This window comes from Oncorhynchus mykiss, chromosome 30 (assembly GCF_057628025.1).
Source record: "Oncorhynchus mykiss isolate SJ-2025 chromosome 30, ASM5762802v1, whole genome shotgun sequence".
In the NCBI taxonomy this organism is placed as follows: Eukaryota; Metazoa; Chordata; class Actinopteri; order Salmoniformes; family Salmonidae; genus Oncorhynchus; species Oncorhynchus mykiss.
Genome location: NC_143051.1, coordinates 6,920,070 through 6,936,446, shown reverse-complemented (window position 1 = coordinate 6,936,446; position 16,377 = coordinate 6,920,070). Strand labels below are relative to the sequence as shown.

Genomic DNA, 16,377 nt, shown 5'->3' with positions numbered 1-16,377 from the left:
AATTTCAATGACAACATTCACTTAGGAGGCCACTTGGTGAAGGCCACAAGACTAAAAAAAATGAATACAACAATCATGTCTCTGTCACTAGCAAACACAGCCATGGTGGTAACAGTAACTTGAAAATTCACTTGAAAAGGGAACCCTGGGAAATATGCAAATAAGGCGTAAAACCACACAGCAACTCTGGTCCTAGAGGGCCGAAACGTTTCAGGTTTTGTTTGGTTCTTCATAGAACAGTCCCATTTTGTGTTTTTTTTTCAGAGACACTAAAATGGTTCCCGTACAGCACTGCTCTGAAGAACCATAGTTGGATTCATCTTGCACCTTTATTATTATTTATTTTAGGGGCAGACAGGGAAAATAAGTTACGAAACAAAGCACTGGAACTTACAGAACCACCACACTTAATAAAAGTCTACTTCCACTCACAGGAAACAGGAATTTCTTGACTTCCTCCATGGCGTGTGCCATACGTAGGTAAGCCTCGGGCACGGGGGCAAACACCTCGATGAAGACATGCAGCTCCATAGACAGGTGTGCGTACTTGGCCTCGCCACCTTTCCTCAGACCCTCCTCCTGAAACACAACAACACAGGACAGTTAGAGAGTTAATTGAGGAAGACCAGCCACCTCGGTCTGGGTGTGTAACGTGCCAGGTGAGTGTAACGTGCCAGGTGAGTGTAACGTGCCAGGTGGGTGTGACGTACCAGGTGTGAGTGTAACGTGCCAGGTGTGTCTGTAACGTGCCAGGTGTGTCTGTAACGTGCCAGGTGTGTCTGTAACGTGCCAGGTGAGTCTAACATGCCAGGTGAGTCTGTAACGTTCCAGGTGTGTGTGTGTAACGTGCCAGGTGCTGTGTAACGCGCCAGGTGCTGTGTAACGTTCCAGGTGAGTGTAACAGGTGTGCATCAGCTCACTCACCTTCGCCTTGTCCCTCATGGAACCTTTGCCCAGTACAGAGATCTTGGCCCCAGTCTCTTCCTGAAGGCGTTTGATTGTGTTGCCCTGAGGGCCAAGAATCTTCCCCACAAAGTTGAACTGGAAACAGGACAAACAAGACAGGTTTAGACCACAGAATATCTGCGAGGTTCCTTGTGTACCAACGTGCAGGGAAGCATATGGCTGTGTGTTCTGTACTTGTTGCATGAACCATAGTGTTTCAGTGTGGGTCATTAGTGGTGCATGGGTCACCCGGACCCACACGTAGCTGCTAATAACCCACACGTAGCTGCTAATAACCCACACGTAGCTGCTAATAACCCACACGTAGCTGCCCGACTATACATGTGATTAAGTGGAAGTCAGAGGCCACACCCGACCCCGACCTGCTAATATAGAACATGCTCTGTAGGCTACAGTCAGAGACGGCAGAATTATTTTTTGACAGAGGGGTGCACGATTTTTTTTTTTTTATTTTTTTTTTTACAGGGGGTGCACCATTTTTGGGGGGCCTAAATTAGATGTTTCTTCTTAGAATTCCCAACATTTTTGGGAGGCTATTTGATAGTCAACTTGCCTATAATTAGATAGATGCAGCTTCTCTTCTGTCGTTACATGTTGCCCTATAGAAAACTAAATAAACTCTTGCTCAACAGAATGTCATAAAGGGATTGAAGCCTTCATTCAATCTAGTTGACGTCAATACATTTCTCTGTCATTTCTTCTTCTTTTGCAGAGCAAAGATATTTTTTTTCTGCCTGTTCCCAAAACTATTTGGCGATTAGCCTGTAGGCTATTTCGCATGCGTACAGTTAGGACCTAAAGATTAGGCTTACGCACTATGCCAGATAGCCTCAAATAATGGAGGGGAAAAACCTTGATTTAGCCAAAATATATAAAATTGCACAATAAATATGCATTTATGGATTTTTTTAAGGTATCGTTTTTTTCTTTATTCCACCCACCCTTCATCCACGCAACATGTCATGACCCTAAACACGCCTGCCCTGCGGATATAACCACAGGAACAGCGGGTTTTAAGTCAACCCACACATCACTATGGGTCATATTGCCTTTCCCAATACAAATGTGTCAGACCTTCAATCGTGTAAGGAACTGGGCAACAAAAAAAACATGAAGCAACTGTAATGGAACAATTGTGCAAGCCGCAGACTGGTAGAACGGCTGTACACCCACACCCTGTGGTCAGGCAGCCCGTGGTCACACGCACCCCGTGGTCACAGGCACCCCGTGGTCACAGGCAGCCCGTGGTCACAGGCAGCCCGTGGTCACAGGCAGCCCGTGGTCACAGGCAGCCCGTGGTCACAGGCAGCCCGTGGTCACAGGCAGCCCGTGGTCACAGGCAGCCCGTGGTCACAGGCAGCCCGTGGTCACAGGCAGCCCGTGGTCACAGGCAGCCCGTGGTCACAGGCAGCCCGTGGTCACAGGCAGCCCGTGGTCACAGGCAGCCCGTGGTCACAGGCAGCCCATGGTCACAGGCAGCCCGTGGTCACACATCATGCAAAGTTCTGCCTACCATGTAATCACCATATAAATAGAGCTTTAGTGCTACTTAAAATAGCGAGGGACCAGGAAATGGATTCATAATTTTAAAAAAAACACTTCTTATTCTCATTCTCTCTCCTTCTAATCAGCTGCTGACTCAGAACTGGGACCCTGGGTGACCAGAATCTCTGACCGATTAGTGAACCTTACTCAAATACAACCAGAACTACTCTAGACATCAAAGCTCTGATTTAAGGAACCCTGTCTAAAGAAAGTTGACAGTCTCCCTGGTCTAAGTGGAGTCACCTACTGTATCTTAGTCTATTCTACTGTATCTTAGTCTATTCTACTGTATCTTAGTCTATTCTACTGTATCTTAGTCTGTTCTACTGTATCTTAGTCTGTTCTACTGTATCTTAGTCTGTTCTACTGTATCTTAGTCTGTTCTACTGCATCTTAGTCTGTTCTACTGCATCTTAGTCTGTTCTACTGCATCTTAGTCTATGCTGCTCTGGCATTGCTCGTCCAAATGTCTTAATTCCATTACTTTACTTTGGAGTTTTGTGTGTGTGTGTGTGTGTGTGTGTGTGTGTATTGTTGTAAAATTGTTAGACATTACTTGTTAGATATTACCTCACTGTTGGAGCTACACAACACAAGCATTTCACTACACCTACAATAACATCTGCTAAACACGTGTATTTGACCAATAAAATGTGATTTGACAAGTGACAGATCAATGTATCGGTCCACTGAGGCTAAAGCCTAGAGCTTTTGAAGCCTACACAAACCTGCAGTCTCAGGAAGAAGAAAAAAATGATCATCACGGAAGGAAGCCTAGTTCGGCGAACCACTTAACCACACTTATATTTGTCATATGCCTACTAGTGATGGGAGGCGTCAATACAGGTACATATTGGGAAATAATGTTTGACGATATATAAATCGTATAGTTGTGACAATATTGCAATATTATTATTTTTTTGCGCTAGTTGGCTACATCTGCACTAAAACTCCAGTATTTTTCATTCATAGCTTGTTCTCCATCATTTAAACAGGGAGACAATTCGTTTTCAGTACTTTTATTTTCCGTGACTGATCAAAGCTGGTTTTTCTCATGGCTCTCTCGTGTCCCTCTGCATCAGACATATGATATATATAAATCACAGTATCGAATCACAATACATATAGAATCATGAGGAATTCTATACATATCGTATCGGCACGGTAAATTGGCCAACGTTTAGACACTCCTACTCTGTAATCTCGTTTGACCCCCCCCCCCCCACCCCCACAGTCACCCATGCAATTCAAGCCCTGCTGCTGAATGAAGGAAGGGGAAAGGAGAGGTGGAAGGCTTACCCTCGGATACTGTTTGACGGGTATGAGCACGCGTTCCTTCAGTTTGATATTCTTGACGGTGAAAAGGTCCAGATACGAGTCTCCTCCTTCCTTCTTGGGCTCGCCTTTCTGGATTCTCTCGATTTCTACAAGGGAGAATTAAATTCATTCTCACAAAAAAATCTTACTATGATATAACCATTTAATGTAATCACTGTGAAAACATTAAAAACGCAATAGGTAAAAAAAAAAAAAAAATTGGGGTGGGGGGGGGCGACCTGACCAAATTCACATAGAAATGTGAGCGATAGATCTGTAGATACGATCTATGTGAGATATTTCTATGCTCTCTATTCTTGCTTTTACTTTCGATTTTGTACATCAGCTTCAAACAGCTGAAAAATGTAAGAATTTTGGGTTATTGAAAATATATTTCACAGAGGTTAAGATGGTACAATGATTCTCTACACTATCTTTTTTTTTGGGGGGGGGGGGGTCAAATCGTTTCAGTTTATCTAAACTAGTCCAAGTTTTCCAACCAGGAAATGGCAGAGCTATTTCTGCATATTGCACCTTTAATTGCCAGACCATTGACTTGTTAGAAGTCATAGAGCCATGGAAGAGCCTTAAAGTCTATAGTACGGTACAACGCCATTCATTTCGGACCACCGCCTCACTCCCTGCGACGACAGTGTCTCAGCATGCCACATGCAAACGTGTCAACTACACTACCAGCTGGGAGCCAGAGGTCTGCTAGCAGCAGTGTCTGGGTGGCTGCTGTGCTGCACACACATTGAACCATGTGCCACTATGCATCTATTGTTCTGTTCTTATTTAACCAGCCAGTCACAACACTACTACAGTCATGTACAGGCTCTGTAGCACGCTAGTCATATCTAGCACAACAATCTGAATGATTAGCAGGTCTGGACAAAGGTACCACAAGGGACACAGCCACGGTGAGATAAACAGTAGCTAACTTATGCAACCTGTTTTGCACCTGTCATACACGCCTGAATAGTAGGCATGTATATAGCCATATCGTTCAGACAGCATTTGGTTGCAATTTAAATTTTTAAAAAGGTGACAGGACAAAGTCACAGCCGGGTCCCAGTCTGGGTCTTTAGGATGAGCTCGTGACAGATTATCTTTATCGAGGTCAGTAACATCAAACACAGCATCGGGCTGATTTAACCTGGCATTTCCAGGTTGCATTGCGATTCACTGCGATACAGTATCTCCATTTATCTAGCGGCAATGAAGAAGCATGCCTTCATGTGTGATCACAAAAGACACTGAGTGGTATTGATAGTGTTGCACACGCGTCCCAACAACACACGCACACAATTTAGAAAAAAACTGACTTAACGCTTTTTTCTCTCTCACAATTTAGGCCATCCGGCTCCACAATTATCTATAAAACTAGATCCGCACCCCCATCAAATGGTAGGCTAGAGTACAGCGCTAGATTTTAATTCCAGAAGGTCCGTGTTGTAATGAGAAACACATGGGTGGAAAGGACCTATGGAGAAAACATATTTCATCATGGAAAAAGTGTGTCAGATCCAGCTGGAAGTCGAGGCTATACACCTTCCGGATACGTTTAACAACTAACTCACTGCTGTGCTTCTCCAGACAAAAACCTTTCAACGTCTTACCTGTAATATTTTGATCGTCTGATTTAACGGAAGGGGCGGGTTTCCAAAACACAAATTAAGCGCAGGCCTGGACTAAAACATACTGTAATTTCAATGAGGACTCTCCATTGAAGGTCATTTTTTGGTACAGGACTACACATAAACGGTGTCCGGGAAACCGGCCCATAAACACATAGCGTCTATCACTGACCGAATAGGAACAGGACACGTGTTTTTGCAGACAAACGCTACCATACATTCTTACACTGTGGCGATACAAATATTGTTACACACGCAGTTACAACGTGTCAACATATCGACACACCTGTTATAATGTATCAAATTGAAGCGGTTACGACAACGTAGCCTAGTTGTCTTTTCCACGCTCACAACTTTCGCTTCAATAGTAGGCTATACAAAATAAACAACCACAACTGGTAAGCGTTGACATGTGATTATACACATTTCAAAGTGACCCGCATCCAGCTCTGAATATCATTCTTTCTATCCAAAATAAACTATATTTTAGGCCTACCAACCAGAGAACAGCAAACATTCTTTTCAGTTTTGGTGATAGTGATTTGCTGTGACCTAGTACTATACCACACACACACACACACATAATAAAGGGCTGTACTGTATCTGCCAGACAACAACAAAAAAGACCGAGAGCATCCTATCATACTCCTCTCCGGGTTGCGGACATTGGCTATAGAAAGCCCATTCGGTCCATGTATAGAGGGAGCTGCAGCTTTGAAAGTAGGATTTCGGTTAGGCTACTTCTTGCGCATTTTCAAGTGAGTTCGGTATTTCAGAAAGGGGAAGTTCGTAAACTCGACTAGAAATGGTTCCCATTCAACCATTTGTTTCCAACGCTTGCTAAAACCGTGTCTAGATCACGTGTCACACTGTAGCCGAACTGCGGTGTGGCGACGGGTCGTAGAAAGGCTATGAAAGGATGTGTTGTTTGCAGGGTTTTACAGAACCGCTATACCCGTCCCGTTTGGTGCACACAATCCAGCCAGGGTGCGTCCTTTTCAAAACGCACAAAGCAACAACAAAAAACTTAACGCTATCCATAAAATATACATCCTTTTGAATGAAGGACGCGGCAAAATGTTGCTAATGACATTTGTTTTTACCTGCGGATAAAAGTTTCATCGCGTGCGTAAATGACACGTCCAGACTGTCTTTCTCCGCGAGGAGCTCCGGGAGGTATTTGCCTTCTTGATTCTCCATTTTGAGTTGGAAATCAGTTAGAAATGCGAATTGTGCAATTAAAAACAAACTTCGGGTGGATAGAAAACATAAACAACAACAGTAGAATAAATAGTCCAGTAAAATGATGTAATCAGTGTGTAAATATCCACTTATTCGTGCAGATTAATTTCGCTGCTTCGCATGTATTGCTCTCGCTGTTACCGCACGGCTGCTGACGAGGGCGGCTGGGTGCTCCTGTCGCGGCGCTTTGCCTGTTGAAAATGGAGACGGATGCATGCGACTGTCGAATAAAGAATTAACGGAAGTGAGCTCAGTGAGATAGGTTTACTGCCCGCTGCTTTGGCGCCACCTAGTGGCGATTTTGGCATATAAATCTTGGTGTGGCAACAAACAAAAAAGGTGGTGTGCATGCCAGCAAATCCACTACACTACACAACACAACACTAAACAATACATTACATTACATTAGTTGCACCATAACGGTGACAAACGGTGCCCACAAATGGCCTACATAAAGCTGTCCCAACAGAAGTCCCAACATCTTACCACTGCTACTCCTGTCTATCAGCTGAGCCTTGTCTGGCAGCGAAACAGTTCCTTCAGCCTCATTTAGTGCCTTTAAAAAAACATAGCTGATATGGCTGACTTGCTTAAAGAAATGTTGTTTCTAATGACAATTGAAATGTACAAACTATGGCATAATGGGATGACAAGTGGATAAGAGGCAATCCGTAATTTTGATTAAGACATTATTGAGCGAGCTCGGACAGACATAGTCAATATAACTATTTGTTTAGCACTTTTGAAATGTACAGCGACAGAATTCAGAACATGGCCGTTCTTACAGTATTCTTCCTGTACACCAAGTCAGAAATGTAGAATAAGTAAAGGGGGCATAAAAGCAGACAATGAAAGCTCTTACAATATTCAATGATTACATGTCTCTTAAACAGGCTATAGGCTACATGTGCACCACCAAGTCAGAACCACCAAGTTAGAACAGTAGGTGAAATTAAGAGAGGTAAATAGACCAAATTATTAGGGTAAGGCACATGGGCTACTAACATCTTACTACACAACATACACTTAGTATTACTTTCTTAGCTACAGTATAATATCTCCCTGTCATATTACATCCTTTATGCAGCAACATACAAGCCATTTATGGACTCACCTTGTTGTGCTGTGCTCACTTGAACAGGAAGGTGGGCAGGGTGGTCCGTCATGGCCAAATTTTGTCGTCAAAGCCTGGCATTCTCTGGATTTATGGAGCTTTGAAGACAACTTGGAAAAAAACAAGGTTTATCTTCAGGTCTTAGCTCTAGAAAGAGGCCGGATTTACAATTCCGAGTTGGATGACCATTCAATACGTATTTTTTCCCAGTTTTCTTGAACTCACTGAAGTCAAGTTTTCGCAGTTCCGAGTTAACAGCTGTTTTGATCGCGGCACAAATCATGCTTCATTGACAGCATGGCCAATGTTGAATGTTTATCATTTTAAACTTGGAAAAGAGAAACTTAAACCCAGATTTGGGACCACACAGCCACTCCACTGTACAGCAGGCTAGTGATTGCTTTGCAATGCTTGTAGTTAGCCACTGTCACTGATTCCTTCCAAACCAATCACTTTTGAATTTGCAATTTCCAAATTGTTTTGTAATGTTTATGATGATGACTACTAGCAAAGATGATGAAAGTATGACGTTGACATGATCTGTCCAATCAAAGCTACTGTACATACTTTATTTGACATCATTGTATTTGTGGCCAATGACTTTGAGACTTCTTGGATGGGCACTTCTAATGTAACTCTATAGCAGCACCCAAGGGGCTAGAATTTTATAGCTCTTCCCTTAGACTTGGCGGTGACGTAGAGTGTCCCCGTGAGTGAAAGAACACTGAGCCAATCACGGCGCAACGCTCCATATTTTCTGCTGGCTTGCCCCACCAACACACAAAGCACGGAGGCAGAATGAAACACATGCATTTTGGAGCTGCCTTACTCAAGAAAATAAAAAATAGACCATGTTTGTATGCAGCGTTATTAACTAAATGATATATATTTATTTTTACACTGTTTGCAAACTTATATGTGACAGGTATTAGTGCCAAAATAACATGCAAAAAACAGAAAAAAGTGTCATATATTTTTTGGGGCATATTTTTTTGCTAAAATGTGGGGCTCAAAACTGGTGGGCCTCTGCCAGAATGGATTTAACTCATCGGTTCAGCAAAGGCCAAACATTGATATATAGGGCTCTGAGTGCCTTGCCGTGTGTTGCAACATTCAGAACATTTGAGATGCTTATCTTTCCTGCAAAAATTCTCTCTCTCTCTCTCTCTCTCTCTCTCTCTCTCTCTCTCTCTCTCTCTCTCTCTCTCTCTCTCTCTCTCTCTCTCTCTCTCTCTCTCTCTCTCTCTCTCTCTCTCTCTCTCTCTCTCTCTCTCTCTCTCTCTCTCTCTCTCTCTCTCTCTCTCTCTCTCTCTCTCTCTCTCTCTCTCTCTCTCTCTCTCTCTCTCTCTCTCTCTCTCTCTCTCTCTCTCTCTCTCTCTCTCTCTCTCTCTCTCTCTCTCTCTCTCTCTCTCTCTCTCTCTCTCTCTCTCTCTCTCTCTCTCTCTCTCTCTCTCTCTCTCTCTCTCTCTCTCTCTCTCTCTCTCTCTCTCTCATATAGTTTATGGATTGGCGTAGAAGCAGCCAGAATATCATAACAGTTGAACCACTAGATTTTAAATGTGCACATGATACTGTCTCCCACGGGGACAATAAAGTCAGTAAAAGTGAAGTAACTCTGCTACCAAGCAGCTGACAAGTTTCCCTACTCTACGCCTCTCAATACACCCAAATGTTTATTAATCCAAAGGGGTAGGAAAGAATGGAAAGGCAAAAAGGTCAAAACCAGATCAGAGTCCAGGATGTACAGAGTGGCAGACAGGCTCTTGGTTAAGGCAGGCAGAATGGTCAGGCAGGCGGGTACAGAGTGGCAGACAGGCTCGTGGTCAAGGCAGGCAGAATAGTCAGACAGGCTCGTGGTCAAAGCAGGCAGAATGGTCAGACAGGCTCGTGGTCAAAGCAGGCAGATAGGTCAGGCAGGCGGGTACAGAGTGGCAGAAACAGGCTTGTGGTCAAAGCAGGCAAAATGGTCAGGCAGGCGGGTACAGAGTGGCAGAAACAGGCTCGTGGTCAAAGCAGGCAAAATGGTCAGGCAGGCAGGTACAGAGTGGCAGAAACAGGGTCAAAACTGGGAGGACAAAGGAAAAAGGAGAATAGCAAAATGCAGGAGTTTGGGGAAAAACGTTGGTTGACTTGAAAACATACACAACGAACTGGCACAGAGAGACAGGAAACACTAGGATAAATACACTGGCACAGAGAGACAGGAAACACAGGGATAAATAAACTGGCACAGAGAGACAGGAAACACTAGGATAAATACACTGGCACAGAGAGACAGGAAACATAGGGATAAATAAACTGGGGAAAATAAACGGCAACATGAGAGGAGAAAATCACAAGGACAGGTGAAACAGATGAGGGAGTGACAAAAGTATTGGGGCAGTGTCACATTTTTGGTTGTTTTGGCTCTGTACTCCAGCATTTTGGATTAGAAATTATACAATGACTATGAGGTTAAAGTGCAGACTGTCAGCTTTTATTTGAGAGTCTTTTCATCCATATCGGGTGAACTGTTTAGATATTACAGCACTTTCTGTACATAGTCCCCCCATTTTAGGGGACCGAATGTCAGTGTTCTGCCATGGCCAGAGAAGAGCCCGGATCTCAATCCCATGGAGCACGTCTGGGCCCTGTTGGATTGGATGGTGAGGGCTAGGTCCATTCATCCCAGATATGTCCGGGAACTTGCAGGTACCTTGGTGGAAGAGTAGGGTAACATCTCACAGCAAGAACTGGCAAATCTGGTGCAGTCCATGAGGAGGAGATGCACTGCAGTACTTAATGCAGCTGGTGGCCACACCAGATACTGACTGTTACTTTGATTTGACCCCCCTTTGTTCAGGGACACATTATTCCATTTCTGTTAGTCACATGTCTGTGGAACTTGTTCAGTTTATGTCTCAGTTGTTGAATCTTATGTTCATAAAAATATTCACACATGTTAAGTGGACGTTTCTTTTTTTGCTGAGTTTATGAGTATTAAAGTACTCAAACATTGAATATTTATACCGTATTTCACCTAGTGAAATAGTAAAATAAATAAATAATGAATATGGAACCAATTCTAAATGTTTGAGTACTTTGACTGTCCTGTCATTTTTCCACATACTTTTGGTTCCCTAAAATGTGTGAACTATGTTCAAAAACTGCTGTAATTTCTCAACGGTTCACCCGATATGGATGAAAATACCCACTAAAGATTATGGTCTGTACTCTATCTTTAAATCCAGAGTACAGATCCAAAAACAACAAAAAATGTGTCACTGTCTCAATACTTTTGGTCGTAAGTAAATATAAAAATATATAAAAAATATAGAAATATATAATATATTTGTAATATAATATAATATATTTGTAATATAATATAATATATTTGTAAAAATACAAACCTGAGCGCTGCTGGTATTCCAACCCTGGCTTGAGGGAGGTTCCTGTATGTCTGGGGATGTGACCCGGAAGCCTCCAAACAATTCATTTTAGGATCTATGCTGCCCCTCTGTGGTCAAAAGCAGTCATTACTTTTTACCTTTATTTAACTAGGCAAGTCAGTTAAGAACAAATTCTTATTTTCAATGACGGCCTAGGAACAGTGGGTTAACTGCCTGTTCAGGGACAGAACGACAGATGTTGTACCTTGTCAGCTCGGGGGTTTGAACTTGCAACCGGGGGTTTGTTACTAGTCCAACGCTCTAACCACTAGGCTACGCTGCCGCCCTCCCCATTAATGGCTCTATAGATCAGTGAGGGGTTATGGTTTCACATTGTTGTGACTTGTGACCCACCTAATAGCTTTCACGTGTTCCTCAAACTCACTAAACTGTATTTTTAGACACAGATCAATCTACTGTGTCAGTAGCCTATAGCCTCTGTGTGTGATCCACTAGTAAATCACCAATGGGGACCATCAGGGTAGAATTAACGAGGACACACCGTAGCAAAACGCTTTCAAAACGTTTCAAAATGTTGTGCAACGGAAGACGAAAATGAGTCCAGGTGGTCCCTCCCTGTTTCCCTCCCAGAAAACATTCTGGTTTCTTCCGTCGGGTTCCTAATGAATACAACCCAGCTGCAGGAAACCAGTATTCCATTAGTACTCATTTACCCAAATGAAGCTGGTGCCAGCAATAAGTCAATACAATTGGAGGAAAGCTTGACTTAGCTGAACACGACAAGAGTTAGTGTGTTGTGATAAGGGTTGACGTTAGAGTCTGTGATTGAAGTGTGGTTGTAGCCGGTGGAATGGGACGGTTTCATACCTCCACTACTCTGCTGTAAAAGTCAACGTGAATAAACACTGAACAGTGACTCGTCAATCCTCTCCTGGAGAGAAAAACTATTACCACCGACCCCCTGTGTGTACCCGAGCATGAGTTCATTTTTAAATAAATGAAAGGTAAATTTGGTGGGCAGTGAATGCTTATGGGAGGTCGTGGCGTCTACGTCCTCTCTTTAACTCTCAGCACTCAAGCTGATCTATCTCTGACCATTACCATGGTAATATCCCAAATGGCACCCTATTCCCTATGAAGTGCACTACCTTCGACCAGAGCCCCTGCCATTTGGGACCCACACTATGTTGTTAGCACTGGGGGGGGGGGGGGGGGGGCTGCATGGTTGTCCTGATGGCTCTTGTCATTGACAAAATGGATGCTGTGTCAACTGAATAGCAATTGGCTCATAAAAGAAGGTTGGACTTTTTCTTGGCAAGTGCGTGCAGTTCCATATACGAAAGCTCACTCCTTTGCCTTCCGTCTGCACTTGTTCACTCCCTTTCATTCCTTTTGCCTTCCATCTGTACTTGTTCACTCCCTTTCATTCCCTTTGCCCTCCGTCTGCACTTGTTCACTCCCTTTCATTCCCTTTGCCTTCCATCTGCACGTGTTCACTCCCTTTCATTCCCTTTGCCTTCCATCTGCACTTGTTCACTCCCTTTCATTCCCTTTGCCTTCCGTCTGCACTTGTTCACTCCCTTTCATTCCCTTTGCCTTCAGTCTGCACTTGTTCACTCCCTTTCCCTCCCTTTGCCTTCAGTCTGCACTTGTTCACTCCCTTTCATTCCCTTTGCCTTCCGTCTGCACTTGTTCTCTCCCTTTCACTCCCTTTGCCTTCAGTCCATAGCCACAGGAAGTAGAGGTGCTGCACTCCTGAAAATTCAGAATTAAACAAATATATTAATACAAATATATACTGTATATATTTTTTTAATAAAACATTTTTTCTTACAAAAGTAGTGCCCTGGGCCTTTACTAGTACTGGTGGACTGAAATAGATATCTGTAGCACAACCCCCCCCCCCGCCCCCCTCCAAAAAAAAAATGCAGCATCTCTGCTTTGGCAAAAAAAAAAGGTGGTTGGAAAAATTAAGAAGAGTATCTTGTAGGATTCAATAGTTGGAATTGTAAGAGTTGAAGCCATGTGATGTCATTCTAATGGAATCCAGAAAGAACACAACCCTGTCTCTTTCTCTGTGATGTCCTTCTAATGGAATCCAGAAAGAACACAACCCTGTTTTCAAACATTTACATGGAAAGGTGCGAAGTTATGGGCAAAGACACAAAACATCCACATCAAATTAAATATTTTTCTTAATCAAATCACATGGAAAACAACCACTTTCTTTGCAGTATTAATTCACCATCCTTACAAACTACTTACAGTGTTTCTCAGTCGATTTGGTGCATTTCTTAGATAAAAAGTGCAATTCTTGATACTACTTGTACAAATACCAAATCATCTAGTCACTTGTGCACATCATTAAAGCAATGTCTTATTCCTTGGAACAAATTGCAATTGATAATGTACAAGTGTCAGCTTTTTTCCACATTATCAATTGCTCATGTCATGTTGATCAAAATATAGTAGCTGGTTCTCTGTTGAATAGTCTTACCCCTCAAAACATCTAGGCATTAGTTCCTTGCTTAAGCCATTACATGCAAAATTGTTGAACTATTTGTCATAAACTGTCAAGCATAGTTTTACACATTTCTATTAGACCTTTTGTACAAAAACGTGAATTGATGAATCGTGCAGGTGAAATTGACCCTCACTCATTAAGGAATGTAAAGTGTTAGTTCAACCAACAATCAACCAGTTGTCTAAATTGCTCAAAAGGTGCATCTCATGAAGAATCAATTGGCAAGCATACAGTGCCTTGCGAAAGTATTCGGCCCCCTTGAACTTTGCGACCTTTTGCCACATTTCAGGCTTCAAACATAAAGATATAAAACTGTATTTTTTTGTGAAGAATCAACAACAAGTGGTACACAATCATGAAGTGGAACGACATTTATTGGATATTTCAAACTTTTTTAACAAATCAAAAACTGAAAAATTGGGCAGGTGAAATTGACCCTCACTCATTAAGGAATGTAAAGTGTTAGTTCAACCAACAATCAACCAGTTGTCTAAATTGCTCAAAAGGTGCATCTCATGAAGAATCAATTGGCAAGCATACAGTGCCTTGCGAAAGTATTCGGCCCCCTTGAACTTTGCAACCTTTTGCCACATTTCAGGCTTCAAACATAAAGATATAAAACTGTATTTTTTTGTGAAGAATCAACAACAAGTGGTACACAATCATGAAGTGGAACGACATTTATTGGATATTTCAAACTTTTTTAACAAATCAAAAACTGAAAAATTGGGCGTGCAAAATTATTGTATGAAACAGCTGTACCGTGTACCATTCCAAAGGAATGAGGACAGAGTTAAGGAGCTACGGTACCAGTATCTACAGGTAAAACATATATCTATGTAACTACTTTACAGCAACATTTTATAGTGATACATAGTACAGTAAGCATAAACTGCACACATTCCCATTGCTGTGGAAGGAACATGCAATATATGTACATTTTATGTCACTCTTCCTTACCAAAACAAATTCAACTGTGTGTTCTGGGATATAGCGTATGCTGGAGTTGGACTCAAGTGAACCCTCTCACAACTTTGTATACGTGGATGAGGCTGGCTCCAACCTGACCAAATGCAGAAGGCGGGGTCGGAATATCATCGGTCACAGAGCTACTGTGGATTTGCCAGGCCAACGGGGAGGAAATATCACCATGTGTGCTGCTATTTCGGAGCATGGTGTCCTAACCCATATCCCCCTTATTGGGCCATACAACACCCAGCATCTACTCAACTTTTTAGAGACTCTCTACAGGGCTCTCATCCCTGATGATGAGAGGGGTCTGTTTAGAGGGGATTTGCCAAAGTATGTGGTCATTTGTGATAATGTGAGTTTCCATCGATCAAACATTATAAGGCAATGGTTTATGACCCACCCGAGGATGCTCATAGAATTCCTCCCACCTTATTCACCATTCCTTAAACCAATTGAGGAGTTCTTTTCAGCATGGAGGTGGAAGGTGTACGATCGTCAGCCACACACACAGATGACCCTGCTGGCTTCAATGGATGCAGCATGTGAGGACATCACATCCTGCAGAGGATGGATAAGGCATTCCAAAAGATTCTTTCCACGTTGCATTGGAAGGGAAAATATCCGGTGTGATGTGGATGAGAATATGTGGGCCGACAGACAGGAACATCTGGATGTGTAGAGACAGCACAACAGTGCTGCGGGCAAAGTTGTGCCTTAGGGGTGGTTTCCTGTGTTTCTTTCTAATTTCATTTTTTTCCCCTTTGTGCCCCTTGGGTTGTCCAGTCTCTTTCAATCCATACCCCACATACAGTATAATATGTAAATAGTACTGTTGAAATTGATATATGCCATAGAAGTGCAGCCTTGTGCATTTTCAATACAGTAACTGTCATCCAAACTGTAGCCTAAGTTTACATCAGGTAATACTGTCAAAGTACACAGTTACATTGACAACATGCCTAAACATTTTGACGACCTTGTTCGTGAACAATGACTCAATGACTTATCATTCTGATGACACTGACATGATCATTGGCATGAATATTTACTTTTGAGAGATGTACTAAGGATTTTTAGTGACTGACTAGCTTTAGAAACACATCTATTGTATATTGCAGTTTGTACAAATTGTTCTGAGAAATGCACTTATTATTTTGCACATGTTAGGGATGATGTGGGATGGAAACAGCAGAGGGAACACCCCCCTATCCACATCGATGGAACAGTAGTGGAGAGGGTAGCAAGTTTTAAGTTCCTCGGCATACACATCACAGACAAACTGAATTGGTCCACTCACACAGACAGCATCGTGAAGAAGGCGCAGCAGCGCCTCTTCAACCTCAGGAGGCTGAAGAAATTTGGCTTGTCACCAAAAGCACTCACAAACTTCTACAGATGCACAATCGAGAGCATCCTGGCGGGCTGTATCACCGCCTGGTATGGCAACTGCACCGCCCTCAACCGTAAGGCTCTCCAGAGGGTAGTGAGGTCTGCACAACGCATCACCGGGGGCAAACTACCTGCCCTCCAGGACACCTACACCACCCGATGTCACAGGAAGGCCATAAAGATCATCAAGGACATCAACCACCCGAGCCACTGCCTGTTCACCCCGCTATCATCCAGAAGGCGAGGTCAGTACAGGTGCATCAAAGCTGGGACCGAGAGACT

The 16,377-nt window shown here is 42.9% G+C and overlaps 1 protein-coding gene across 6 annotated transcripts in view; it reads right to left on the bottom strand.

Moving 5' to 3' along the window:
- LOC110487852 (KH domain-containing, RNA-binding, signal transduction-associated protein 1) overlaps positions 1-11,262 on the bottom strand; it is a 34,849-nt gene extending 23,587 nt beyond the window's left edge. For 3 of the 6 annotated variants that reach the window (XR_005041290.2, XR_016493774.1, XM_036970886.2), the window contains exons 1-4: positions 6,569-6,915; positions 3,811-3,935; positions 925-1,041; positions 433-579 (exon numbers count right to left, since the gene is read on the bottom strand). Coding sequence is in view for 4 of the 6 variants with exons in the window: in XM_036970886.2 (XP_036826781.1) it covers positions 433-579; positions 925-1,041; positions 3,811-3,935; positions 6,569-6,665 (486 nt within the window). In the remaining 2 variants the exon portion in view is untranslated. Of the gene's footprint in view, positions 1-432; positions 580-924; positions 1,042-3,810; positions 3,936-6,568; positions 6,960-7,821; positions 7,932-11,210 lie in introns of those variants that run through there. The other 3 variants (XM_090228558.1, XM_090228559.1, XM_036970885.2) reach the window with 2 other exon arrangements.
- Positions 11,263-16,377: the final 5,115 nt, after the last annotated feature.